This window comes from Salvelinus namaycush, chromosome 3, assembly GCF_016432855.1.
Source record: "Salvelinus namaycush isolate Seneca chromosome 3, SaNama_1.0, whole genome shotgun sequence".
Lineage (NCBI taxonomy): Eukaryota > Metazoa > Chordata > Actinopteri > Salmoniformes > Salmonidae > Salvelinus > Salvelinus namaycush.
In genome coordinates, this window is record NC_052309.1 from 51186406 (window position 1) to 51213620 (window position 27215).

The 27215-nt window shown below is 44.7% G+C and overlaps 1 protein-coding gene across 1 annotated transcript; it reads left to right on the forward strand.

The window, feature by feature from the left end:
- The first annotated feature begins 1804 nt into the window (after positions 1-1804).
- Positions 1805-27215, forward strand: LOC120043906 (DNA repair protein RAD50-like). The gene is made up of 4 exons (XM_038988509.1): positions 1805-1988; positions 3173-3366; positions 3588-3698; positions 27135-27215. Exons 2-4 carry the CDS (start codon positions 3184-3186, stop codon positions 27213-27215), a joined length of 375 nt encoding a protein of 124 aa, XP_038844437.1. The 5' UTR covers positions 1805-1988; positions 3173-3183.

Below are 27215 nucleotides of genomic sequence, written 5' to 3' on the forward strand. Positions count from 1 at the left end.
CACCTTTGGGCCACCTGCTGGATTTTTATTCACACTCTGAGCGCCAATCCCCCCTTTCCAGACGCCTATAAAGATCCCCCAGACCCCCCAAGCAACCCCAACCAATCAACCCTAACCAGCACTCCGGCCTTTCCATAGGACCCCACTCTTCCACGCCCCTCAGACTACCCTACCCACCCCAACCACTCAGAACCATGCCAGCCCACACCCCACCTTGCCGCCTCCAAGCGACCCCAACCATCACTCAATTCCAATTTTATTTAAAATTCCAATTCAATTCTTGAATTCAACAATCTTCAATTTATGGAATTGGATCTGAATTGGAATTAGACGGTTTGGACTTTTTAAATTGGAATTTGAATGTAAAAATTAATATTTAGAATAAAATAGAAATGTTGTATTTTTATATTTCCCAGTTAAAGGAATGAATGTAAATATGATCTAACATTGACTGCAGGATATGCTAAAAAATATTAAAACTTGAAATTCCTACTCACAACTAAAGCTCGCCTCGCAAACAGTGATATTAAGCTACAGTATAGGTATTTGTATTTACATTAGGCTATAGCCTACAAATAGCTATACCACATAGTCCTAGGCCTATTAGGCTATACACCTCCTCTTTCCGACAGATAAGATCTAAACCAGGCAAGAACTTATCCACGTAGACCACTTTGGGTTTCCGATCTCTCCAAAATAATGTGGTGATCGATTGTGTCAAAAGAGGCACTAAAGTCTAGGAGCACAAGGATAGACACAGAGCCTTGGTCTGATGCCGTTAAAAGGTAATTTACCACCTTAATGAGTGCGGTCTCAATACAATTATAGGGTTAGAGAGTGCTTCGGGATGATAGTCATTTAGGCAGGTTACCTTTTAGTTCTTAGGAACAGGGAAAATGGTGATCTGCTTAAAATCTGTTGGGATTACAGCCTGGGACAATAAGATGTTGAAAATGTCAGTGAAGACACTTGCCAGCTAGTCTGCTCATGCTCTGAGAACGCGCCCTGGGATTCCGTCTGGCTCAGCGGCCTTGCAGAGCTGGTGTTGTAGGATTCTATCTTGGTCCTATATCAACCCTTTCCATGTTTGATGGCTCGTCGGCGGTTGTATCGGGTTTTCTTGTAAGCGTCAATGTCCGTGTCCTCTTCCTTGAATGCGGTAGCTCTAGCCTTTAGCCCGGCGCTGATACTGCCCATTATCCATGGCTTTTGGCTTTGGTACATACGTACGGTCACTGTGGGGACATTATCGTCAATGCACCCGTGACCGATGTGGTAAACTCCTCAATGTTATCAGTACAGTACAGACTTCTGTACTGGTACGTCCTGTTTGAGTATTTGCTTGTAAACAGGAAGCAGGAGGATGGAGTCATGGTCTGATTTGCGTTTATGCGTTTCTGTGGGTAGAGTAAAAGTGTTAGCGCCTCTTGTGGCGCAGGAGACTTGTTGGTAAAAGTGGGGTAAAAACGCATTTCAGTCTCTCCGCATTAAAGTCTCCACCCACTAGAAATGCTGCCTCTGGGTGAGCTTTTTCCTTTTGGATAATCGCTCTGTACAGTAAAGCTCGTTGAGTGCCTGCTTAGTGCCATTCTCATTTTCTGGTGGGATGTAGACAGCAGTGATACTTACAGATGAAAACTCTCTTGGTAGATAAAAAGGTCTTGAAGCGGACCATCTTCATCTTTGAAACGCATGTATTTCGACTATCTGGATATCTGGGGAGGGGGGGAAGACAATTCAAATAGTGAAATAATTTCAAATGGCCATCCCTAGTTTCTTTCTTTCATCTCTTTACCCTCCTTCATTCCATCCTTGACTGTTGTGGTAACCTCCTCTGTCTGTGTGTGTCCTTGGTCTCCAGCTGGACCTGAAGGATGTGGAGAGGAAGATAGCCCAGCAAGCTGCCAAGCTGCAGGGAGTGGACCTGAGCCGCACCATTCAGCAGGTCAACCAGGAGAAACAGGAGACCCAGCACCGACTGGACACAAGTACGACCTGCCTGGGGCTAATGTTACACTGGGGCCTCCTCAGCAAGACCTGTTGAGCAACTGTGAAATGCCAGACTGGAAGTTGGATTTGCTTATAGTTAATCAACTTTAGCTGTTAGTGAAGGGAATTGTTGTTCCTTCATGTAAATATTACATCTATGATGACATTCCATAGCCTATAGATCAATTCAGTGTAGGTGAAGCGGACATCAGTCGGTCATGGTCACGTGATGAAGTAGCCCCTCGTGCAATCTTCAAAACCAGTGTTTGCCCTCGGCCCAAGAGGGAATTTCTTCTTGGTCTAAGACTTCAGCAATGGTGGAACAAGTACGAAATTGTCATACTTGAGTAAACGTAAAGATACCTTTAATAGAAAATTACTCAAGTGAAAGGCGCCCAGTAAAATACTATTTGAGTTATAAAAGTATTTGGTTTTAAATATATATCAAAAGTAAATATAATTGCTAAAATATACTTAAGTTTCAAAAGTAAAAGTATAAATAATTTCAAATTTCTTATATTAAGCAAACCAGACTCCACCATTTTCTTAATTTTTTAAATTTACCGATAGCCAAGTGCACACTCCAACACTCGGACATAATTATCAAATTAAGCATGTGTGTTTAGTGAGTCCACCAGATCAGAGGCAGTAGGGATGACCAGGGATGTTCTCTTGAAGTGTGTGAAATGAACCATTTTCCTGTCCTGCTAAGCATAAAAAATGTAAGGAGTGCTTTTGGGTGTCAGGGAAATGTATGGATTAAAAAGTACATGATTTTCTTTAGGAATGTAGTGAAGTAAAAGTATAAGTTGTAAAAAATATATATAAATAGTAAAGTACAGATACCCCCAAAAAACTACTTAAGCAGTACTTTCAAGTATTTTTACTTAAGTATTTTACACCACTGAACTTTGGTTGTTCCCGCAGGAGACCAGGGTTCATATCCCGCGTGTTACATTGGCGCCCAATGTGGGGTGGTCTGTCGTGGGGAAGGAGTTCAAATGGGGGTGAATGTAGCTGTCGTGAGACGCCTGTTAACTTCAAAGCCTCTTGGTCTAAGATGTTGGTTGCTCACGTGGGAGACCCGGGTTCATATCCTGTGTGTTACATATTATGATATACCTATCTATTCCACCCTTATACTGTATTACTATGAATTCCAATGTTATTTGATTCATTGCAGCGTCCAGCAAGATGGAGCTGAAGGGTAAACTGATCCAGGACCAGCAGGAGCAGATCCAGAGCCTGAAGAGCAGCTTGAACGAGACCCGGGCGGAGAAACTGCAGATCTCCAGTAACATGCAGAAGCAGCAGCAGCTGGAGGAGCAGTGTGTGGAGTTCACCACTGAGATTCAGGCTCTGCACAGAGAGATCAAGGTAAAACTCCACTCAGTTTCCTCAGACAGGTCACTGCTCTATCTGGAATCCTACTAAAACCTCAGTGTTGGTAGAACTGTCTAGCAGCAGGTGGTTTGACCGTTATAACATGTTTTCTTCTGTATTGGCTGTGATGTTTTGTAGTCTTGGTAATAAGAGAAGGTCATGGTGTATAGCTTTATCAGTGTATCAAGGTTGTCTCCTCCCTGTGTTGTGCTCAGGAAGCTAAGGAGCAGGTGTCCCCTCTGGCCACCACCCTGGAGAAGCTGCAGCAGGAGAGGCTGGATTTGATGGAGCGCAGGAAGCAGAGGCAGGAGGAGGGACAAGAGAAGGTACCACCACCTCTGTCTCTTTTGTATTATTTAACAGTCCAACATTTCTTGCTAATACTTTCAAAGTGCTAATGGAGGACTGCATATTAAGTCTGAAAACAGTGTTCCTCCAGTCACTAGAGGACTTCATGTCTATCGCCTACTAACCTCGTCCCCAGGCTATTGCGCATATAAGCCTGGTACATCAACGATTCAAAGTTGGTCATAGTGAGTGTGACCATAGTGAACAAAGTATGTAATTTAATTTGAGTGAAATCGCACAGCTGCGAGGCATGCCGCTGTACTTGTGGTGTGCTCGCGTATGTGGAGGGTTAGGGGGGAGGTGTTGTGGGAGACGATTGGTTGGTAGATTAAACCAATGCCTATGTGGCAGGAATTTTTCCCGGTATTTCTCTATTGGCTAACAAAGGCCAAGTTTGTCAGGAAGTTTGACTTCCTGACGGGCCGCCCCCAGGTGGTAAGGGTAGGTAACAACATCTCCACCCCTCTGATCCTCAACACTGGGCCCCCACAAGGGTGCGTTCTGAGCCCTCTCCTGTACTCCCTGTTCACCCACGACTGCTTGGCCATGCACGCCTCCAACTCAATCATCAAGTTTGCGGACGACACTACAGTGGTAGGCTTGATTACCAACAACGACGAGACGGCCTACAGGGAGGAGGTGAGGGCCCTCGGAGTGTGGTGTCAGGATAATAACCTCACACTCAACGTCAACAAAACAAAGGAGATGATTGTGGACTTCAGGAAACAGCAGAAGGAGCACCCCCCTATCCACATCGACGGGACAGTAGTGGAGAAGGTGGAAAGTTTTAAGTTCCTCTGTGTACACATCACGGACAAACTGAATTGGTCCACCCACACAGACAGCGTTGTGAAGAAGGCGCAGCAGCGCCTCTTCAACCTCAGGAGGCTGAAGAAATTCGGCTTGTCACCAAAAGCACTCACAAACTTCTACAGATGCACAATCGAGAGCATCTTGTCGGGCTGTATCACCGTCTGGTACGGCAACTGCTCTGCCCACAACCGTAAGGCTCTCCAGAGGGTAGTGAGGTCTGCACAACGCATCACCGGGGGCAAACTACCTGCCCTCCAGGACACCTACACCACCCGATGTCACAGGAAGGCCATAAAGATCATCAAGGACAACAACCACCCGAGCCACTGCCTGTTCACCCCGCTATCATCCAGAAGGCGAGGTCAGTACAGGTGCATCAAAGCAGGGACCGAGAGACTGAAAAACAGCTTCTATCTCAAGGCCATCAGACTGTTAAACAGCCACCACTAACATTTAGTGGCCGCTGCCAACATACTGACTCAACTCCAGCCACTTTAATAATGGGAATTGATGGAAATTATGTAAAAATGTATCACTAGCCACTTTAAACAATGCCACTTAATATAATGTTTACATACCCTACATTACTCATCTCATATGTATATACTGTACTCTATATCATCTACTGCATCTTGCCATCTTTATGTAATACATGTATCACTAGCCACTTTAAACTATGCCACTTTATGTTTATATACCCTACATTACTCATCTCATATGTATATACTGTACTCTATACCATCTACTGCATCTTGCATATGCCGTTCTGTACCATCACTCATTCATATATCTTTATGTACATATTCTTTATCCCTTTACACTTGTGTGTATAAGGTAGTAGTTGTGGAATTGTTAGGTTAGATTACTTGTTGGTTATTACTGCATTGTCGGAACTAGAAGCACAAGCATTTCGCTACACTCGCATTAACATCTGCTAACCATGTGTATGTGACAAATAAAATTTGATTTGAAACTGACTGTTAGAACTGATAAGGCTCCATGGATTGATGAAGAATTGAAAACCTGTATGGTTGAAAGAGATTGGGCAAAAGGAGTGGGTAATAAGTCTGGCTGTACATTTGGCTGGCTTACTTACAGAAAATTGAGAAATGATGTGACTAAACTCAACAAAAAAGAAGAAGAAACTTTATTATCAAGCCAAAATCAATGGTATAAAGAATGATGGAAAAAAAACTTTGGCGTACTTTAAATGAAATTATGGGCAGAAAGACAAATTCAACTTCATCTTTCATCGAATCAGATGGCTTATTCATCACAAAACCATTTGACGTTGAAAATTATTTTAATGATTATTTAATTGGCAAAGTGGGCAATCTTAGGCAGGAAATTCCCACAACAAACAGTGAGCAATTATATTCATGCATAAAAATACAAATAATGAAAGAAAAGCAGTGCAAGTTTGAATTTTGTAAAGTTAGTGAGAGAGAGGTGGAACATTTTTTTGTTAACAATCAATACTGACAAACCTGGCATTGATAACTTAGATGGAAAGCTACTGAGGATGGTGGCTGACTCTATAGCCACTCCTATCTGTCATATTTTTAATCTGAGCCTAGAGGAAAGTCTTTATCCTCAGGCCTGGAGGGAAGCTAAAGTAATTCCTCTACCCAAGAGTGGTAAAGCGGACTTTACTGGTTCTAACAGCAGACCTATAAGCTTGCTGCCAGCTCTTAGCAAACTGTTGGAATTTTTTGGGGACCAAATACAATGCTATTTCTCTGTAAACAAATTAAGTGCTAGACCTCAGCTGAATCTGGTAATGAATGGTGTGGCTGTTGAACAAGTTGAGGAGACTAAATGACTTGGTGTTACCTTAGATTGTAAACTGTCATGGTCAAAACATATAGATTAAATAGTTGCAAAGATGGGGAGAGGTCTAGCTGTAATAAAGAGATGCTCTGCTTTTTTGACACCACACTCCAAAAAGCAAGTTCTGCAGGCTCTAGTTTTGTCTAATCTTGATTATTGTCCAGTGGTGTGGTCCAGTGCTGCAAGGAAAGACCTAGTTAAGCTGCCGCTGGCCCAGAACAGAGCGGCACGTTTTGCTCTTAATTGTAATCAAAGGGCTGATATAAATACTATGCATGCCTGTGCATGAATGAAAATTGTTTGCATAGTCAATTTACACACAGCTCTGACACTCTAATGTCACTAGGGGTCTTTTCATAGTCCCCAAATCCAGAACAAATTCAAGAAAACGTACAGTATTATATAGAGCCCTTATTGCATGGAACTTCCTTCCATCTCATATTGCTCAAATAAACAGCAAACCTGCTTTCAAAAAACAGAAAAAGCAACACCTCGTGGCACAACGCCTCTCCCCTATTTGACCTATAGTTTGTGTGTATGCACTGATATGTAGGCTTTGTGTACCTTTTTAAAAATTTATGTCGTTTTGTCCTTGAGCTGTTCTTGTCTAGTGATGTTCTGTATTATGTATTATGTGTCATGTTTTGTGTGGACCCCAGGAAGAGTAGCTGCTGCTTTGCAACAGCTAATGGGGATCCTAATAAAATACCAAATACCAAAACAACTTGGAAGATGGTGATTAGCGAAGCTTCTGCGGTGATGTTCAAAATTTATGTAAGTTGTTTTTCTTCTCCTCAAAATGCAAATGACGATTTCATCCTAACATTACATCTTTGAAAACAGGCATTTAATTCAGTGGCAAACATGTCAAGAGAAATGCCGCAAAAAAGGTTTTGAGTAAGTCATGTGGCCATAGTTAGCTCTCTTGCCACTGCGCTATGCACTGCCACTAACTATAGCTAATATTAGTGACGCGGTAGTCTACATTCCTATTTTCCACAGCGGTGCTGGTCACACCACTTCTCTTTTCTTGTAGCTCTCCCGATTTGTCACGTTGGTTTATCTGTGTTGAGCTGATTGTAATGTTCATGCTATGCAATATTAGTTTCTACCTGAACGGTTACAGCCTGAATGGGTCCAGCTAGCTAGTTTCATTGCACATAACCTGTTAAGGTGAAAGTAATGGTAAGCTGCACTCATTACTGTTTCTCCTTGGCACTCCAATTCGGTAAAGTACGTTTCAGTCTAGCTATCTACATACATTTCACACAAGTCTACTTGTTTTGGTTAATGTTGTACTTCGTCTTATGCCTTTCCAGGATCGACCTGTACGTGAAGGAGTGTGAGTTGGAGGAGCAGCTGTCGCCTGCATGGGTGAAAAATAAGTGGGAGAGGAGCCATAAGCAAAAATACACGGTACGCTGCTGTATGTTATCTTGACATTTATTGCTGTGCTGTACTTGGCTAATAAAGCACCCCTGTTCTCTGAGAGCAACACCACTTTCCCATCTATTTCCTATGCTTCACTGGCACATTCATGTAAGCGTGCAGATTTACATGTTAGAAAGGTACAAGTATTCCAGAGAAATGTACTGCAATTGTCATTATACATTTTACAGACCTTTACATGTAGTATGTTTGATGCTGAAAGCTATCCTTTTCCATATTTTTCAGCAATTGAAAGCTCCCCCCACCGGAGTCATCACGGAGGGTGGGGGTATGTGGTGATGGATGAGGTGCTGCAAGGCCTGCCACTCCATCACCCCACCGGTCATCATCTCCTCTCCCTTCCAGAAGGGTCCAGATGTGGAGGCGGGAGAAGGTGGCTGCCAGGGAGGCACGCCTTATGGCCATTTTAAAGGTTAGATTATTAAAAATGTGTTTTATTTTGTATGCATTTTATTTATAGCTATTAATTTTTTACTGTTTTTGGTGAAGTGTTTTTTTTTAAACCCAAAGTGGATTTCTGTTTTGTCATTGAAGTGTTTCTTGTTTGTAATAAACATTTTTATTTGACACCGTTGCATCTACTATGTAACGGAACTCTAATTCCTCCTCCTCCTCGGACGAGGAGAGGAGAGAGGGATCGGAAGACCAATTTGCAGCGAGGTAGGATGACATAATGAATTTATTTACAAAACGAAACTAAACACACGAAGAACACTTGAAAAATTACAAAACAACAAAATGACGTAGACTGACCTAAAACATGAGAACTACTAATACACGAAGAACGCACGAAACAGGTACAGACTACAAACCAACGCTACAGTCCTGTGTGGCACGAACATACATACAGACACAGGAGACAACCACCCACCAACAAACAGTGAGAACAACCTACCTTAATATGACTCTCAATCAGAGGAAACGTCAAACACCTGCCTCTGATTGAGAGCCATACCAGGCAACCCAAAACCAACATAGAAACAGAAAACATAGACTGCCCACCCAAAACTCAAGCCCTGACCAATAAACACATACAAAACAAGAGAAAACAGGTCAGGAACGTGACATAACCCCCCCCTTAAGGTGCGAACTCCGGGCGCACCAGCACAAAGTCTAGGGGAGGGTCTGGGTGGGCATCTGACCACGGTGGTGGCTCAGGCTCCGGACGCTGTCCCCACACCACCATAGTCACTCCCCGCTTCTGTATCCCCCTCCCAATGACCACCTTCCAACTAAACCCACCTAAATGAAGGGGCAGCATCGGGATAAGGGGCAGCACCGGGATAAGGGGCAGCACCGGGCTGAGGGACGGCAGCTCCGGGCTGAGGGACGGCAGCTCCGGGCTGAGGGACGGCAGCTCCGGGCTGAGGGACGGCAGCTCTGGGCTGAGGGACGGCAGCTCCGGGCTGAGGGACTCTGGCAGGTCCTGGCTGAGGGACTCTGGCAGGTCCTGGCTGAGGGACTCTGGCAGGTCCTGGCTGAGGGACTCTGGCAGGTCCTGGCTGAGGGACTCTGGCAGGTCCTGGCTGGACGGCTCTGGCAGGTCCTGGCTGGACGGCTCTGGCAGGTCCTGGCTGGACGGCTCTGGCAGGTCCTGGCTGGACGGCTCTGGCAGGTCCTGGCTGGACGGCTCTGGCAGGTCCTGGCTGGACGGCTCTGGCAGGTCCTGGCTGGACGGCTCTGGCAGGTCCTGGCTGGACGGCTCTGGCAGGTCCTGGCTGGACGGCTCTGGCTGGTCCTGGCTGGACGGCTCTGGCTGGTCCTGGCTGGACGGCTCTGGCTGGTCCTGGCTGGACGGCTCTGGCTGGTCCTGGCTGGACGGCTCTGGTTGGTCCTGGCTGGACGGCTCTGGCTGGTCCTGGCTGGACGACGGCTCAGTCCAGACGAGCAGTTCATGCGGCGTTGGGCAGACGGGCAATTCAGGCGCCGCTGGGCAGACGGCCAGCTCTGACAGCTCGGGACAGACGGGCAGTTCTGTAGGGAGGAGACGGAGAGACAGCCTGGTGCGTGGTATAGGCACTGGCTGCGCTGGAGAGGAGGAAAGCTCTGACAGCGCTGGACAGGTGGGAGCAGCTGGAGAGAGAACCCGGAGAGACAGCCTGGTGCGGGGGGCTGCCACCGGTGGACTGGTACTTGGAGGTGGCACCGGGTATACCGGACCGTGAAGGAGGACACGTGCTCTTGAGCACCGAGCCTGCCCAACCCTACCAGGTTGAATGGTGCCCGTAGCCCTGCCAGTGCGGCGAGGTGGAATAGCCCGCACTGGGCTATGCTGGCGAACCGGGGACACCATCTGTAAGGCTGGTGCCATGTATGCCGGCCCGAGGAGACGCACTGGTGGCCAGATGCGTTGGGCCGGCTTCATGACATCCGGCTCGATGCCCAACTTAGCCCTACCAGTGCGGCGAGGTGGAATAGCCCGCACTGGGCTAAGCACGCGTACTGGGGACACCGTGCGCTTTACCGCATAACACGGTGTCTGACCAGTACGACGCCCTCTCACTCCACGGTAAGCACGGGGAGTTGGCTCAGGTATCCTACCCGGCTTTGCCACACTCCTCGTGTGCCCCCCCCCAAGAAATGTTTGGGTCTGACTCTCGGGCTCCCAACCACGTCGCCGCGCTGCCTCCTCATACCAGCGCCTCTCTGCCTTCGCTGCCTCCAGCTCCGCCTTGGGACGGCGATATTCCCCTGGCTGAGCCCAGGGTCCTTTGCCGTCCAGGATCTCCTCCCATGTCCATGAATCCTGGGATCTCTGCGGTTGCTGTCGCTGCCCTTCTCCCCGCTGCTTGATCCTGGTAATTTGGTGGGTGGTTCTGTAACGGAACTCTAATTCCTCCTCCTCCTCGGACGAGGAGAGGAGAGAGGGATCGGAAGACCAATTTGCAGCGAGGTAGGATGACATAATGAATTTATTTACAAAACGAAACTAAACACACGAAGAACACTTGAAAAATTACAAAACAACAAAACGACGTAGACTGACCTAAAACATGAGAACTACTAATACACGAAGAACGCACGAAACAGGTACAGACTACAAACCAACGCTACAGTCCCGTGTGGCACGAACATACATACAGACACAGGAGACAACCACCCACCAACAAACAGTGAGAACAACCTACCTTAATATGACTCTCAATCAGAGGAAACGTCAAACACCTGCCTCTGATTGAGAGCCATACCAGGCAACCCAAAACCAACATAGAAACAGAAAACATAGACTGCCCACCCAAAACTCACGCCCTGACCAATAAACACATACAAAACAAGAGAAAACAGGTCAGGAACGTGACATACTATTTGTGTATTTTACTTTCAACATTTCAACATTCAAAAATGCACTCCCACATCTGCGCTACTGTATCTTGCTGCAGGTGCATGGTAGCAATTAGATAAGTTGAAAGAAAAAAGAAACCCACACACGACTCTTGCTAGTATTACTTTTTTATTTAAGCTTATGTGTCAGCCTCTTGGCCTTCGTCAGAGCTTTTTGCTCTACTAAACTATCTTTAATATAATAATAATTGATTACATATCTATAGCGCTTTTCATAACAATCTCAAAGTACATCAAATGCAAAAAACAAACCTGGCAATACATCATCTTGAGTAGCCTAGCTTTATTTGGCTAGGTCACCCAATAGAGGCCAAGTCTTTGAGTGCAAAGATGGAGAGCGATAGTTCATGGCTTGAGCAGAGGAAGGTGGTCAAGGAGATGGTTGATGAAGATGGAGTCTGGTGATAATCTTGTAGAGGGTGTAGCCACTGGACTTCTCCTTCACAATGTATGGCCCACTTGGGTGATGCCTTGGCAGCTCTGGGCGCCAGAAAGCTCACCACACACAGTTCAGAGTAGTAGCCAGTCTTCCTCATTACAACCCCTCTGCCTCAGCACTGCATTCCTCTACTGCATTCCCATTCTTCTCAAGCTTCAGGTGACTCTTCAATTGATACACGTGTAGGCCTATGGTACACTCAACTTTACTCCATATACGCCGTTCCAAATGCTAGCTACTTAGGTAACGTTACCTGAAAACAATAACACGAAAGGTCACTGGGTGGGGCTACAGATCTTTCCGGTTCATATGAAGCCGTAACTGATGGTGTGTTCAAGACAACAGGTAACAATGAAAAAAAACGCGCTCCGACTGGAAAAAATCATCTAACTCGGAATTACAAGTCAGAAACTTGGGCATCATCCTAGATCTCCGACCTGAAGATCACCAACGTCACGGTTTTTCCCAGTCTGAGCTCATTTTGTTTCCGAATTCCCAGTTGTTTGGAATGCACCAAAAGTAGTACGTTTCGGCCGTGGCATACTACATACTTTTTACTAAACAGTATGTGCAAAATATTATGTAGTATGATTAGTGCACAGTATGCAGTTTAAGTAAGTAATAGGCAAGCCAGATTTTGGACACAGCCCCTGTGTGTGATTAAAACCCCTAATCCTCAAAGTAGCCAAATACCAAATGTGATTGGTTCAGTAGGCAGAATTCTAATCAAGGAAGAGTGTCACTATCACTACTGAAGTTGCTGCTGTATATATAGCTAGCTGTGGGAGAATTAAAACTGCTGTGTACACCACCATGCATTGGCAACATCAGTGCACTGTGCACTATAAAAACCCTTTGTTCCTAGACTGAGAGAGACATGAGAGACAGTGGTGTTTTACATTTTTTATTGAATATCCGAAACATACAATATACTTGCAGTGAAGCCGCTCAACAACTACACCATACCAGTCATCCAACAGACTCCCATTCAGAGCGACACACAGAAGCATCCAGGGTCAATGCCGTGCTCAAGGGCACGTTGACAGATCTCCCACCAGGCCAAAAAACATGAACCCAAACCCTCCAAGATCCCCCCACAGTTCCCCAATAGCTGTCCCTCAACCATTCGAGACCCCTCCCACAGCCCCCCACCTCAGAAGAAATTTTTTAATAAAAAATACTATTAATTCCATCCCCCCCAACGTACCAACAACCAAAGAATGAACTAAAGAGAAAAAGACAGAAGAAAACAGCAAACAACAATGCTATTTTTTTTATAGCAATAAAAAAATATATCAAAAATAAGAAGGACATGAAGGAAAACTAAAATCATAACAGTAATGCCAACTGTATATGTTTGTGTGCATTTTTCACTATTACATGTATATGTGTGTTCTTGTATGCGTTTATTTGAATGAGAGTGTGTATATGCATGTGTACAAACACCTGCATGGCATCAGCCTCAGGCAAACCGGCATTAGTTGTAAAAACACTGCCCCTCAGTGTCATTCAAACATACTTTTTATTATGTTTTATTTTAACTTAAAAAAAAACGTTTATATTTGCCATCATTCTATCTCCACTCCACAGCATCTCCACTCCCACTTGTCTCCAATTCCACATCCCAACCCTCAGCTTCCCTCAGCTCATCCCATCGATCTCTGCTGGCCACCCTCTTCGGGTTTCTACGCAACACATATCTTTCAACTATGCTGTGATGTTTAACATACAATTTCAATCTAATCGGATAGAATCCACAGATTGCGAGTGGAAGATAAATACTTTTACTAAGATATTAGTAATTGACTGACCCGGTCTCTCCAGATCTCCTAACAGTACTATTATCTATGCATTTTCAGCCATTCCTGAACCTGAGACCAGAAACAGGCTACCTGAGGGCAATACCAAAATAAATGGTCTATTGATTCTGTATCCTCACAACAAAATCTGCAGAGCTTCGATGATTTTATGCCACAAATATTCAACATTTTGTTGGCGGCAAGAATTCTATATACTAATTTTAGCTGAAAAGCAAGAAGTCTTGAATCTTGCGTTGTTTTATATATCAACTCATACACCCTGTACATCAAAAATCTCTTCCCAACTATTTTGCAATCTGTATGGCAGTTGTCAACATCCTGGTCCTCAAATGAAACTTGTATACTTTCCTATTTATGTTATTTTTATTCCTCCACCAGTTTTGATCCTTTATATTGGGCAGACAGACCAGTTCCCTACCTCCTCCCACTGCCACCTGCCTCCTCCATTTTTGGAGTAATGCTGTAATCAATTGGTTGTACTCTTGGATTGAGCAGACCTTCCTGTACAATTCTGATAACTCCATGAAGGACATAACTCTACCATTCCAATTTACAATATCATTTAAGAACAAAATACCCTTTTCAAACATCTTTCCCATACATACAGGTATTTAATCAACCAGCACATTTGAGTTCAGCCATAATATTTGTTGTATCTTTCAGGGGGATGAAATTGAAATTGTAGACAGCTCTGCAAGGCATGTTTTAAAAAGAGAGATACTTTGAAAAATATATAAATATATCAATATCATGGCAATCTGCACAAAGGCAAAAAGGCAGTGGTGTTTGTTTACCTGCACTCTGTGGTTTGAGATTTAATGAGCTAGTGTAGTTTAGTGGGCTCCTGTCACATGAATTGCAATGCCAATATTTCATTTCAAACTAATGGTATGGTGGATGACACATGAGTGCTGCAACACTGAAGAGCATCCGTTAGAGAAAGTAGTATTGACTTCTGCACCAGAAATAGTTATTTTCGGTCTCCAAGAGTGCTGCCTGTCGAGGGTTCACTGCTTCCAATTTCAGGTGAAATCATACATCTGATAGCACTTAGAAGAAATCATCCTCAACAACCGTGGCAGTCCTCACAAATACCATAAAAAATATGCAACAGAGTGCTTTCAGTTTTCATACAATGTTCTCTCTCTCTCTCTCTCTCTCTCTCTCTATCTCTCTCTCTCAATAAATCACACAAAGTGGTTTACTTCATATAGAGCACTGAGTGGTATTAGTTTTGTTCTGTGGCCTTTGATGAATTTTGGGAGCCAGATACAGAAAATGAAATTGATTCTGACACTTGCAGTATGGGTGAAAGCCAGCTCATTGCTTCTGCTTCTGTGATGAACAATGGGCTGTCATTCCCTCATCAGTACCAATCCTACTTTCATGCTCTCTTCAGACAGTCAGCCTATACGTTTGCCAGTGGTAGAGCTGTATCTGCATCAATAATGGCATTTTGCAATACAATAATTGTTGATTGTTAAAGACCCACTCCAGCAAACATTTTTTTACTTTTCCTGTTGAAAACAATATCCCACTTACAAATACAGTAATATACACACAATTAAGGGTAAAAAAAAAAGTGTTTTTTTAGACACAACTGCAAACTTCAAGGAGTAGGTCATTCAAGGAGTAGGTCTGATGGTGCCCTCTGATGTCATCGGCCTGCCCCATTGCTTGCTGGATAAATAGAGGAGCAATAGAGTTGTGCCATTTCATAAGGATACCTGGACCACGTATTGAGATGTGCCTTTTGTTAAAGGGAAATTCCATCCTGGCTCTGCAACAGCATTTAGTCATTACTATATTAACAATATTATGTTTTTGTAATAAACATAAAAATTATCCAAACCACAAGCTATAAAGAGTGCATTGTCATTTCACTGGTAGAATCGGGAAGTTTTAACTACCTGTGTATTTGTCTACTCATAGTGAACCACAAAGTCCGCCATTCATAGCGAATGCAGAAAACGTCCACTAGGTAGATGGGGCGTGCCCACAAACTTGGATGATGGTGTTGTTTACTTCAAACAAACAGAGTCATCTCATAACTTCTGGAGGCAAATTGTTTTTGTTTGTTATTCACTAACATTTGACATCATGTGCCTGGCTTTGTTAATTACAAACAGGCGCGAAAGGAGTTCTGTTTTTCCATTCTACCTACCAGAGATTTACTATGCTGCCATTGGCTTGTGGCTATCAAGAATGATGTGTACGGTGACCAAAGATTATCAGAGGGATTATCCGGCTGAACTGTTGGGGAATTCATTAATGTTTTCCTTCACAACAAAACGGAAGATTCCCGATAATAATGGTGCCGGAGGGGATGGCTGCCGTTTAACGGGCTCCTAACCAACTGTGCTATTTTGTGTGTTTTTTTTCACATTGTTTGTAACTTATATACTGTTGCTGCTACCGTCTCTTATGACCGAAAAGAGCTTCTGGATATCAGAACGTCGATTACTCACCTCCAACTGGATGAAGATATACTGCTTCTCCGAGACCAGGCCCAAATCACAGTCATTCGCGTGAAGAAAAGACTGAAATGTAGGGGACAGAGATTGGGTGCCTTGTGAGAATTCATTGGCGAATGGGTATCCCGCCTCTACCATCCGTTCTATTGGCCAACGTGCCAATAGAAGAAGAGGAATTAACTTGATGATCGTCGTGGATGAACGACGACACAGATAATATACAGTTGGCTGGGTTTTGGTGCATCGGCAGGACAGAACAGCTACATCTGGTAAGACGAGGGGTAGGGGTGTGTGTTTATTTGCCAATAACAGCTGGTGTGCGATGTCTAATAGGAAGTCTCGAGGTATTGCTTGCCTAAGGTAGAGTACCTCATGATAAGCTGTAGACCACCCTATCTACCAAGAGAGTTTTCTTCTGTATGCATCTTAGCCGTCTACTTACCATCACAAACTGATGCTGGCACTAAGACCACACTCAACGAGTTGTATAAGGCAATAAGCAAACAAGAAAATGCTCATCCAGAATCAGTGCAAACTTAAATCCGTTTAACCAAAATTCTACCAGCATGTCATATGTGCATTCAGAGGAGAAAAAAAAAGCTCTTGACCACCTTTACTCCACACACAGAGACATGTACAAATCTCTCCCTCGCCCTCCATTTGGCAAATCTGACCATAATTCTATCCTCCTGATTCCTGCTTACAAGCTAAAACTAAAGCAGGAAATACCAGTGACTCGCTCAACACAGAAGTGGTCAGATGATGCGGATGCTACGCTACAGTACTGTTTTGCTAGCACAGATTGGAATATGTTATGGGACTCATCCAACGGCATTGAGGAGTATACCACATCAGTCACCGGCTTCATCAATAAGTGCATCATCCCCACAGTGACCGTACCTACATTTCCCAACCAGAAGCCATGGATTATAGGCAACATCCTCACCGAGCTAAAGGCTAGAGCTAGCACTTTCAAGGAGCGGGACAATAATCGGGACGCTTATAAGAAATTGCGCTATGCCCTCAGACGAACCATTAAACAGGCAAAGCATCAATACCGGACAAAGATTGAATCCTACTACACCGGCTCTGACGCTCGTCGGATGTGGCAGGGCATGCAAAGGGAAACTCAGCTGCGAGCTGCCCAGTGACCCGAGCCTACCAGGCGAGCTAAATGTCATTTATGCTCGCTTCGAGGCAAGCAACACTGAAGGGTGCATGAGAGCAATAGCTGTTCCGTACGACTGTGTGATCACGCTCTCCTTAACCAATGTGAGCAAGACCTTAAAACAGGTCAACATTCACAAGGCCTCAGGGCTAGACGGATTACCAGGATGTGTACTCAGAGCATGCACAGACCAACTGGCAAATGTCTTCACTGACATTTTTAACCTCACCTTGACCGAGTCTGTAATACATATATGTTTCAAGCAGTCCACCATAGTCCCTGTTCCCATGAAAGTGAAGGTAACCTGCCTAAATGACTACCGCCCCATAGCACTCACGTCGGTAGCCATGAAGTGCTTTGAAAGGCTGGTCATGGCTCACATCAACAGCATCGTCCTGGAAACCCTAAACCCACTCCAATTCACATTCCGCCCCAACAGATCCACAGATGACGCAATCCGAGTCGCACTCCACACTGCCCTTTCCCACCTGGACAAAAAGAACACCTTTGTCAGAATGCTGTTCATTGACTTTAGCTCAGCGTTCAACACCATAGTGCCCACAAAGCTCATCACTAAGCTAAGGACCCTGGGACTAAACACCTCCCTCTGCAACTGGTTCCTGCACTTCCTGGTGGGCCAGGCCCAGGTGGTAAGGGTAGGCAACAACACTTCTGCCATGCTGATGCTCAACACAGGGGCTCCCTCAGGGGTGCGTGCTTAGTCCCCTTCTGTACTCCCTGTTCACCCACGACTGCGTGGCCAAGCACGACTCCAACACCATCATTAAGTATGCTGACAACTCAACAGTGGTAGGCCTGATCACTGACAACAATGAGATAGCCTATAGGGAGGAGGTCAGAGACCTAGAGCCAGGACAACAACCTCTCCCTCTAAATGAGGAAGACAAAGGAGCTGATCGTGGACGACAGGAAAAGGAGGGCCAAAAATGTCCCCATTCACATCGATGGGGCTGTAATGGAGTGGGTCGAGATTTTCAAGCTCCTTGGTGTCCACATCACCAACAAACTATCATGGCTCAAACACAACAAGACAGTCGTGAAGAGGGCGCAACAACACCTTTTCCCCATCAAGAGACTGAAAAGATTTGGCATGGGTCCTCAGATCCTCAAAAAGTTATACAGTTGCACCATCGAGAGCATCATGACTGGTTGCATCACCGCCTGGTATGGCAACTGCTCAGCATCCGACCGTGAGGCGCCTCAGAAGGTAGTGCGTACAACCCAGTACATCACTGGGGCCAAGCTTCCAGCCATCCAGGACCTATATACTAGGTGGTGTCAAAGGAAGGCCCGAAAAATTGTCAAAGACTCCAGTCACCCAAGTCATAGACTGTTCTCTCTGCTACCGCATGGCAAGCGGTACCGGAGTGCCAAGTTTAGGTCCAAAAGGCTCCTTAACAGCTTCTACCCCCAAGCCATAATAGTGCTGAACAATCAATTAATTGGCTACCCAGACTATTTCCATTTTAAGTAGACATTGTTCACCAATGTTGAATTTTTAAAACCTGTTATATGAAGTGCCCTTTAATATAGACCATATGGAAAAATTGATTAATGCACCCTCTGTCATTTGAACCCACTTAACCCAACATTTCTTCAAGTCTTCACCATCATTGTAAAGGCCTAGTTATTATGTAACGTTTACAAAGTCATTTCTTGTTACGGCAGATTTCCTCCTCTTCGTCAGAAGAGGAGGTGTAGGGATCGGACCAAAACGCAGAGTGGAAAGTGTCCATGTTTTATTAACAATTAAACTGAACAATAAACGAAACAAAATAGCAAAAGAGAATCTAACCGACAAACAGTCCCGTGTGGCACAACTACATACACGGAAGACAAACACCCACAAACACACACGTGAACCCCGGCTGCCTAAGTATGATTCTCAATCAGGGACAACGATTGACAGCTGCCTCTGATTGAGAATCATACCAGGCCGAACGCACAAAACCCCAACATAGAAAACAACACATAGACAACCCACCCAACTCACGCCCTGACCATACTAAATAAATACAAAACAAGAGAAAACAGGTCAGGAACGTGACATTTCTGGGGATTATAATTTATTAAAGGTGATTAGTGATACAATTTAAGGAAAAAACATGTCCCTCATTTGAAGGTAAACCCTGTTACGTGAACTGGACTCTCATTTTAAAATGGTGAAACAAATTTTTTCCTTTTTTTTCTTCGGAAAATATTCAGACCCCTTGACTTTTTCCACATTATGTTAATAAAGCTGTTACAGCTTTATTCTAAAATTGATTTAAAAAAAGAATCCCCCTCATCAATAAACATAAATACACCATCATGACAGAGCAAAAACAGGTTATTCAAAATTTTTGCTAATAAAAATGGAAATATCACATTTACATAAGTATTCAGACCCTTTACTCAGTACTTTATTGAAGCACCTTTGGCATCGATTACAGCCTCGAGTCTTCTTGGGTATGACGCTACAATCTTGGCACACCTGTATTGGGAAGTTTCTCCCACTCTTCTCTGCAGATCCTCTCAAGCTCTGTCAGGTTGGATGGGTAGCATTGCTGCACAGCTATTTTCAGGTCTCTACATATTTCAAGACGTGATATGAGGGTGCAGTGAGATGGCTGATGGGATGGGCGATACTCTTCTCGTCAATTATATATACACTGCTCAAAAAAATAAAGGGAACACTAAAATAACACATCCTAGATCTGAATGAATGAAATATTCTTATTAAATACTTTTTTCTTTACATAGTTGAATGTGCTAACAACAAAATCACACAAAAATGATCAATGGAAATCAAATTTATCAACCCATGGAGGTCTGGATTTGGAGTCACACTCAAAATTAAAGTGGAAAACCACACTACAGGCTGATCCAACTTTGATGTAATGTCCTTAAAACAAGTCAAAATGAGGCTCAGTAGTGTGTGTGGCCTCCACGTGCCTGTATGGCCTCCCTACAACGCCTGGGCATGCTCCTGATGAGGTGGCGGATGGTCTCCTGAGGGATCTCCTCCCAGACCTGGACTAAAGCATCCGCCAACTCCTGGACAGTCTGTGGTGCAACGTGGCGTTGGTGGATGGAGCGAGACATGATGTCCCAGATGTGCTCAATTGGATTCAGGTCTGGGGAACGGGCGGGCCAGTCCATAGCATCAATGCCTTCCTCTTGCAGGAACTGCTGACACACTCCAGCCACATGAGGTCTAGCATTGTCTTGCATTAGGAGGAACCCAGGGCCAACCGCACCAGCATATGGTCTCACAAGGGGTCTGAGGATCTCATCTCGGTACCTAATGGCAGTCAGGCTACCTCTGGCGAGCACATGGAGGGCTGTGCGGCCCCCCAAAGAAATGCCACCCCACACCATGACTGACCCACCGCCAAACCGGTCATGCTGGAGGATGTTGCAGGCAGCAGAACGTTCTCCACGGCGTCTCCAGACTCTGTCGCGTCTGTCACATGTGCTCAGTGTGAACCTGCTTTCATCTGTGAAGAGCACAGGGCGCCAGTGGCGAATTTGCCAATCTTGGTGTTCTCTGGCAAATGCCAAACGTCCTGCACGGTGTTGGGCTGTAAGCACAACCCCCACCTGTGGACGTCGGGCCCTCATACCACCCTCATGGAGTCTGTTTCTGACCGTTTGAGCAGACACATGCACATTTGTGGCCTGCTGGAGGTCATTTTGCAGGGCTCTGGCAGTGCTCCTCCTTGCACAAAGGCGGAGGTAGCGGTCCTGCTGCTGGGTTGTTGCCCTCCTACGGCCTCCTCCACGTCTCCTGATGTACTGGCCTGTCTCCTGGTAGCGCCTCCATGCTCTGGACACTACGCTGACAGACACAGCAAACCTTCTTGCCACAGCTCGCATTGATGTGCCATCCTGGATGAGCTGCACTACCTGAGCCACTTGTGTGGGTTGTAGACTCCGTCTCATGCTACCACTAGAGTGAAAGCACCGCCAGCATTCAAAAGTGACCAAAACATCAGCCAGGAAGCATAGGAACTGAGAAGTGGTCTGTGGTCACCACCTGCAGAACCACTCCTTTATTGGGGGTGTCTTGCTAATTGCCTATAATTTCCACCTGTTGTCTATTCCATTTGCACAACAGCATGTGAAATTTATTGTCAATCAGTGTTGCTTCCTAAGTGGACAGTTTGATTTCACAGAAGTGTGATTGACTTGGAGTTACATTGTGTTGTTTAAGTGTTCCCTTTATTTTTTTGAGCAGTGTATATCCTCCCAATCCCATTGCTGCAACTCCCATATGGACTCGGGAGAGGCGAAGGTCGAGAGCCGTGCGTCGACCCCGCCAAGCCTCACTGCTTCTTGACACAATGCCTGCTTAACCCAGAAGCCAGCCGCACCAATGTGTCGGAGGAAACACCGTACACTTGGCGACCCTGTCAGCGTGCATGCTCCTGGCCGACCACAGCAGTTGCTAGAGCGCGATGGGACAAGTACTGTACATCCCAGCCGACCAAACCCTCCGCTAAGCTGGACGACGCTGGGCCAATTGTGCGCCGCCTCATGGTTCTCCCAGTCACGGCCGGCTGTGACACAGCCTGGAATCGAACCAGGATCTGTAGTGACACAGCTGGCTCGACCTGTCAGCGTGCATGCTCCTGGCCGACCACAGCAGTTGCTAGAGTGCGATGGGACAAGTACTGTACATCCCAGCCGACCAAACCCTCCGCTAAGCGGAGTCTCCGCTAGACCGCTGCGCCACTCGGGAGGCACAATATGTAACTTTTTGGGCTACCCTACAAAATTAACAGAAATGTAAGTTATAGATCTGTCATTCTCTTTGAAAGCAAGTCTAAGAAGAGGTAGATATGTTCTATGTGCGCTATTTCTGTGATTCCCGTTCTTATGTTTCGTTTTAGCATCTTTTACTGTAGGTTTTGTACACTAGCTTCAAACAGCTAAAAATACACGTTTTTGGTTAAGGAAAATATATTTCACAGAGGTTTAGATGGTACAATGATACAAACGATACAATCTCTGTATGATAATTGCTTGTTTTGTCACATTAACTGAAATTAGGCAAACTATTAGAATTTTAGCAACCAGGAAATGGCGGAATCGATTCCTGCTTAGTGTACCTTTAAAAACTGGAAATCAACCAATCTTCCATATTTCACATTGATTACTTGATTCTCACGAGAATCTTGATAATGTATCATTTAGGAATGGAGCAATGGTTTAAAATCAGCAATACTGTGGCCTTTGCACTTTGGGTGCATGTGAGAGATGATATCTGAAAGCCTATAGTGTTACCATCAAATGACGTTTCCGCCATATTAGTTGAAATGTAAGTCATACAGCATACAGTGCATTTGGAAAGTATAGTGCAGTATTCAAATTGTGTTTTTTACATTGGATAAAAGCAGAGACACAGAGCTACAAAATGCTATATCATACACTGCATTTGAGGAACAATGGGAAAGTAATTTTGCTTTGAAAGTTGATAAACTTGTAACCTCACTTTTGAGAAAATGGCCTTCGAATAATTTGGTACCTACTGGAGAGCTCCTCTTTGTCTACACCTATTCAGCATCGTTCACACCCTCTTAAGCTTCACCCCGCCACCCAAACTCTGACCATTTTACTCGCCCTAGCAGAGCTGGTTAGGCTGTTTTCATGTTATCCAGAGTGTTGGTGACTGTAACTGTGCTGTTGGCAACAATTTAATTACGATTTTTTGGCGACTTTTACTGACACCGGCCATGTTCAACAGGTGTTGAGCGTTCGTAAATTCATCAGTTATTTTACGCTCTGGCCCACTAAGATGATAGTGCTCTGAAAATGGAGTAGTTGGCCAGCCTGAATTTACGAACGAACCCGAAATGGTTACTTGTGTAGTGGAGTCTTTTGTTAAGACATGTAGCTAACTAGCTAGCTAAACAATTAACCATAATCCCAACTCATGATATTACTACCCTGCATGAATCTGCAGGTAGCTAACCAACCAGGTTCAATGTTAGCTAGTTAACATTAGGCTATAACTAGCCAAACAAATGGCTCTGAGATATACACGTAACGTTTGCTAGCAAGCCAGCCAGTTAACATTATCTAGCTAGCTAACTATAAGGACACAAGGCGAGACCCATATGCAGACGCAGGAGACAGATGGTTGAGCTCTGATATTTATTATAACACAAGGGGTAGGCAAAATGCAGGTCGGGTACAGGCGAGAGTTCATAAACCAGGTCCAAGTCCAAACAGTACAAGGCGTTAGGCAGGCTCGAGCTCAGGGCAGGAAGAATGGTCAGGCAGGCGGGTTCAGTGTCAGGACAGGCAAGGATCAAAACCAGGAGGACTAGGAATAAACAGAGACTGGGAAAAATAGGAGCTAGGAGATAAACGCTGGTTGACTTGGCAAACAAAACGAACTGGCACAGAGAGACAGAAAACACAGGTATAAATACACCGGGGATAATGAGTGGCACCTGGAGGGGGAGACACACCTGGAGGGGGAGACAAGCACAAGGACAGGTGAAACAGATCAGGGCGTGACACTAACAGTACACGTTAATTTGAAATGAAAAGACTTTATGTCTTTAGAAATTTTTAATATCTGAATTAGAAACTTGTAATATCTGAAAATGTAGCCACCTTGACCATCTTACCGGTATACATCATAGATGGACGCGTGTCCTGTCACGGATGCCATGGTTACCGTTAGTTTGAAGATGTAAATCCGGAGACAGATGTTTTCTCCATCTCCTTAGCTATCATACTCGAATTCCACTGATTTAAAAACTTGGTCTTCCAGAAAGTGGAGAGCAACACTTATGAAGTTTTACTACGCAGTAGATTTTTCAAAAAGACGCGTTAAAAAGGATTACCTACACATACCGAATAGCTCAAATAGACAGAAACATGTTATATGGCAGACCAATCCAAACTCATCTCTCAGCATGCCCAGCCCAATCATTATCTCAGCCAATCATGGCTAGCGGAAAGGTTGCTAACTTTTTCTGTGGCTAAATCAACCCAGCTCGTAATTGAACAATTTTATTCGTATTTACAGATGGTCTACAAGTTTGTTATTAAGGCACATGAAAGTTCACATGTTCAAAAAGGCATTTCTGCCCCAAAAATATGCATTTTGATTAAAAAAATATGCATTTTGATTTAAAAAAAACATTTTTATGTTCAAACGGCTCTCCTGTGAAGTAGTGACCTGCGACATATGCCTAGTTTCCTGAAACGGGTCACATATAAGGTCCCACAGTTGACAGTGCATGTCAGAGCAAAAACCAAGCCATGAGGTCCAACAAATTGTCCGTAGAGCTCCGAGGCTGGATTGTGTTGAGGCACAGATCTCCTCCGAAACCATCTAAATTGTGTTGAGGTTGAGTGATAATGGAGGCCAGGTCATCTGATGCAGCACTCCATCACTCTCTTTCTTGGTCAAATAGCCCAGAATCGCTGCAGAATGCTGTGGTAGCCATGCTGGTTTATTGTGCCTTGAATTCTAAATTAATCACTGACAGTATCACCAGCAAAGCAGCCCCACACCTTCACACCTCCTCCTCCATGATTCACAGTGGAAACTGTCAATGAATAATCATATCAATGGATGGAATCAGTGAATAAATGGCTGCAGCAGCCATTACCCGGTCTGAGAAGCTGCATAACAAAGGCCTAAGTAGACAAAATAACAATTAAGTCATTGAAACGAGATAATAAGTTATTCAAACAATATACTAAAACTGTTCAAACAAGATACTAAGTGGTTCAAATTAGATAATTCCAAGAGTCGCCATATTATTTTTTGCCTTGGGCTTCAGTGCTTCCGTATGTCCAAATTATTGACATCACTAAAGATTCTTATAAATAAAGTAGTTAAAAGTTTAGTATTTGGTACCATATTCCTAGCACGCAATGACTACATCAAGCTTGCAACTCTACAAACTTATTGAATGCATTTGCAGTTAGTTTTGGTTATGTTTCAGATTTAATTTTGGAGTCACCTTTATTGAAAATAAGAATAGAATATGTTTTTAAACACTTCTACATTAATGGGGATGCTACCATGATTCCAAATAATCCTGAATGAACCGTGAATAATGATGAGTGAGAAATTTTCAGAGGGTCAAAGATCATACCTCAAAGATATGGTAACCTCTCACCATTACCAATAGCAAGGGGAGGTTAGCATGTTTTGGGGGTATGATCTTTGACGCTCTGAAACTTTTTCTGATGGATTCCCCTACCCATGGTGTTGGAAGAGGCTGTATTGGGAGGAGGATGCATGGAAATATGTATTTTTTGTGTGAATCGTCTTCACGATTGACAAGGTAAGTAAATGCATGTATTCTCATAAATGTAGCCCTTACAGTCATTCTTTGCATCAATTCGATATTTAATTGCTTTAAACTAGTAGCTAGATCATCTTGATCATGTGTTGTTCCTACTCTCTTTCTAGAAGCAATCAGTTACAGGGTAAAAACTCAGATTGAGGCCTCAATCAAATGGAGGACAGAGAAATATGTGTGCACCAGACAGGTCAAGGCTTTGAGATGTAAATTACAAAAAAAGAAACTGGTTGTTTGGATGGCCCGATTGCTGCGATGCAGGCATTGGGTCAATAGTTGGTCGTTTTTTTGTAAAAACAGCAAGACTGGGTTGTTGGTGGTGGGTTATTAAGGTCGGGTTATCGATATTTGACCTAGCCAGTGGGTTAATTCTCCCGTGTGAAGTCCACCAGAACGTGAGCAAATGTCGAGACATGCGAGTGGGTGACTGACTGAGTGGAATACAGCTAATGTTATTTTGACAGACTAAGGGTGTTTTGGCTGACTGTAAACCATGAAAACGAAGGTTATGTATGTAACCACGGTTATGTGAGCTGTATGGATCACTCCAATATATTGGTATCACTCCGCGGCGGAGGGATACATCCGAGGTGAGGATTTACAGCTGGGGTCCGCCCTTATATATAGACCCCATGGCCGTGACACACGTTCTCTACATCAGTTTTGAGGCGCCTCGAGCACCGCAGAGGATTGTAATGATCCATATAGCTCACATAACCGTGGTTACATAAGTAACCTTCGTTATGTTTCACTATATTGGATCACTCCAATATATTGGTATACCCGTTGTCAGGACCCGGTGCGAGAAACAGTCACTAATAATCGTCAGAACCCAGAAGATGAGGCAGACACAGCAGTACTAGAGATGGTGGTTTAATTAAAGAACAAAATCTTCAGGCAAAGAAACTAAATCCACAATGTCCAAAAATAAAGCCAAGAGGCACAAAATGGAAATCCTCCAAAATACAAAAGAAACTCCACAAAGTGGTAAAAAACAGCAGGGAAAAACAAACCTCAAAAGACTACTCAAATAATACACAAGAACTAAACCAGAGAACCTCTGGAAAATCCAACAAGAGAAATATCTGTATAAAACAAGGCTTGGGCTGGGGCTGGGTGCTAACTTACAAACACTGAGCAAGGAACACACAGGGTTTAAATACTAACAAGGGAATGACCTACAGGTGCAAACAATAATTAGAGCAAGAAAAACAAAAGGTACAAAAAAGGTGCAATGGGGACATCTAGTGACCAAAACCCGAACAGTCTTGGCCAAAACCTGACACCCGTATCAGATTAGTCGGTGCTAGAGGGACCTGTCCAGCCAGCGGCGATGTCCCAGCGCGGGACCGAGACGCAGGGGCCGTCAATGTGGAAGGGGGGTCCCGGCACAGTCTGTGGAAGGGGAGACGACGCCCAGGACCGCTGAACCAACGGCAGAGGGAGGTGCCACATTTACCCGATAGTACCTAGCAAAGGTGCAAGAGGAAGCCCAGCTGGCCGCAGCACAGATATCAGCGAGGGGCACTCCTCCCAGTAGAGCCCAGGATGCAGCCACACCTCGTCTTGAATGTGCCACCACAGATTCCAGCACTGGCCTGCCGGCTAGGCGGTATGCTGTCGCAATCGCTTCCACGATCCAGTGAGAGCCTCTGCTTTGATAGTCCAGCCCCGAGGACTCTCTCACCATAGCAGACAAAGAGCTGGTCTGTTGTTCTCACTGACCGTGTCCGCTCCACATAGGCAGCCAGTGCCCTCACAGGGCACAGCATGCCGGAGGGAGGCCCAGACTCCACTGCCGGGGGTCGTAAGCAGAAAGGATAA

Excerpts from the sequence above, each read along its gene's own strand:
- LOC120043906 (XM_038988509.1), top strand. The coding sequence starts at position 3,184 with ATGGAGCTGAAGGGTAAACTGATCCAGGACCAGCAGGAGCAGATCCAG. Across the intron at positions 3,367-3,587 it reads CTCTGCACAGAGAGATCAAG|GAAGCTAAGGAGCAGGTGTC; the intron begins GTAAAACTCCAC and ends TGTTGTGCTCAG. Across the intron at positions 3,699-27,134 it reads AGGAGGAGGGACAAGAGAAG|GCAGCCAGTGCCCTCACAGG; the intron begins GTACCACCACCT and ends CGCTCCACATAG.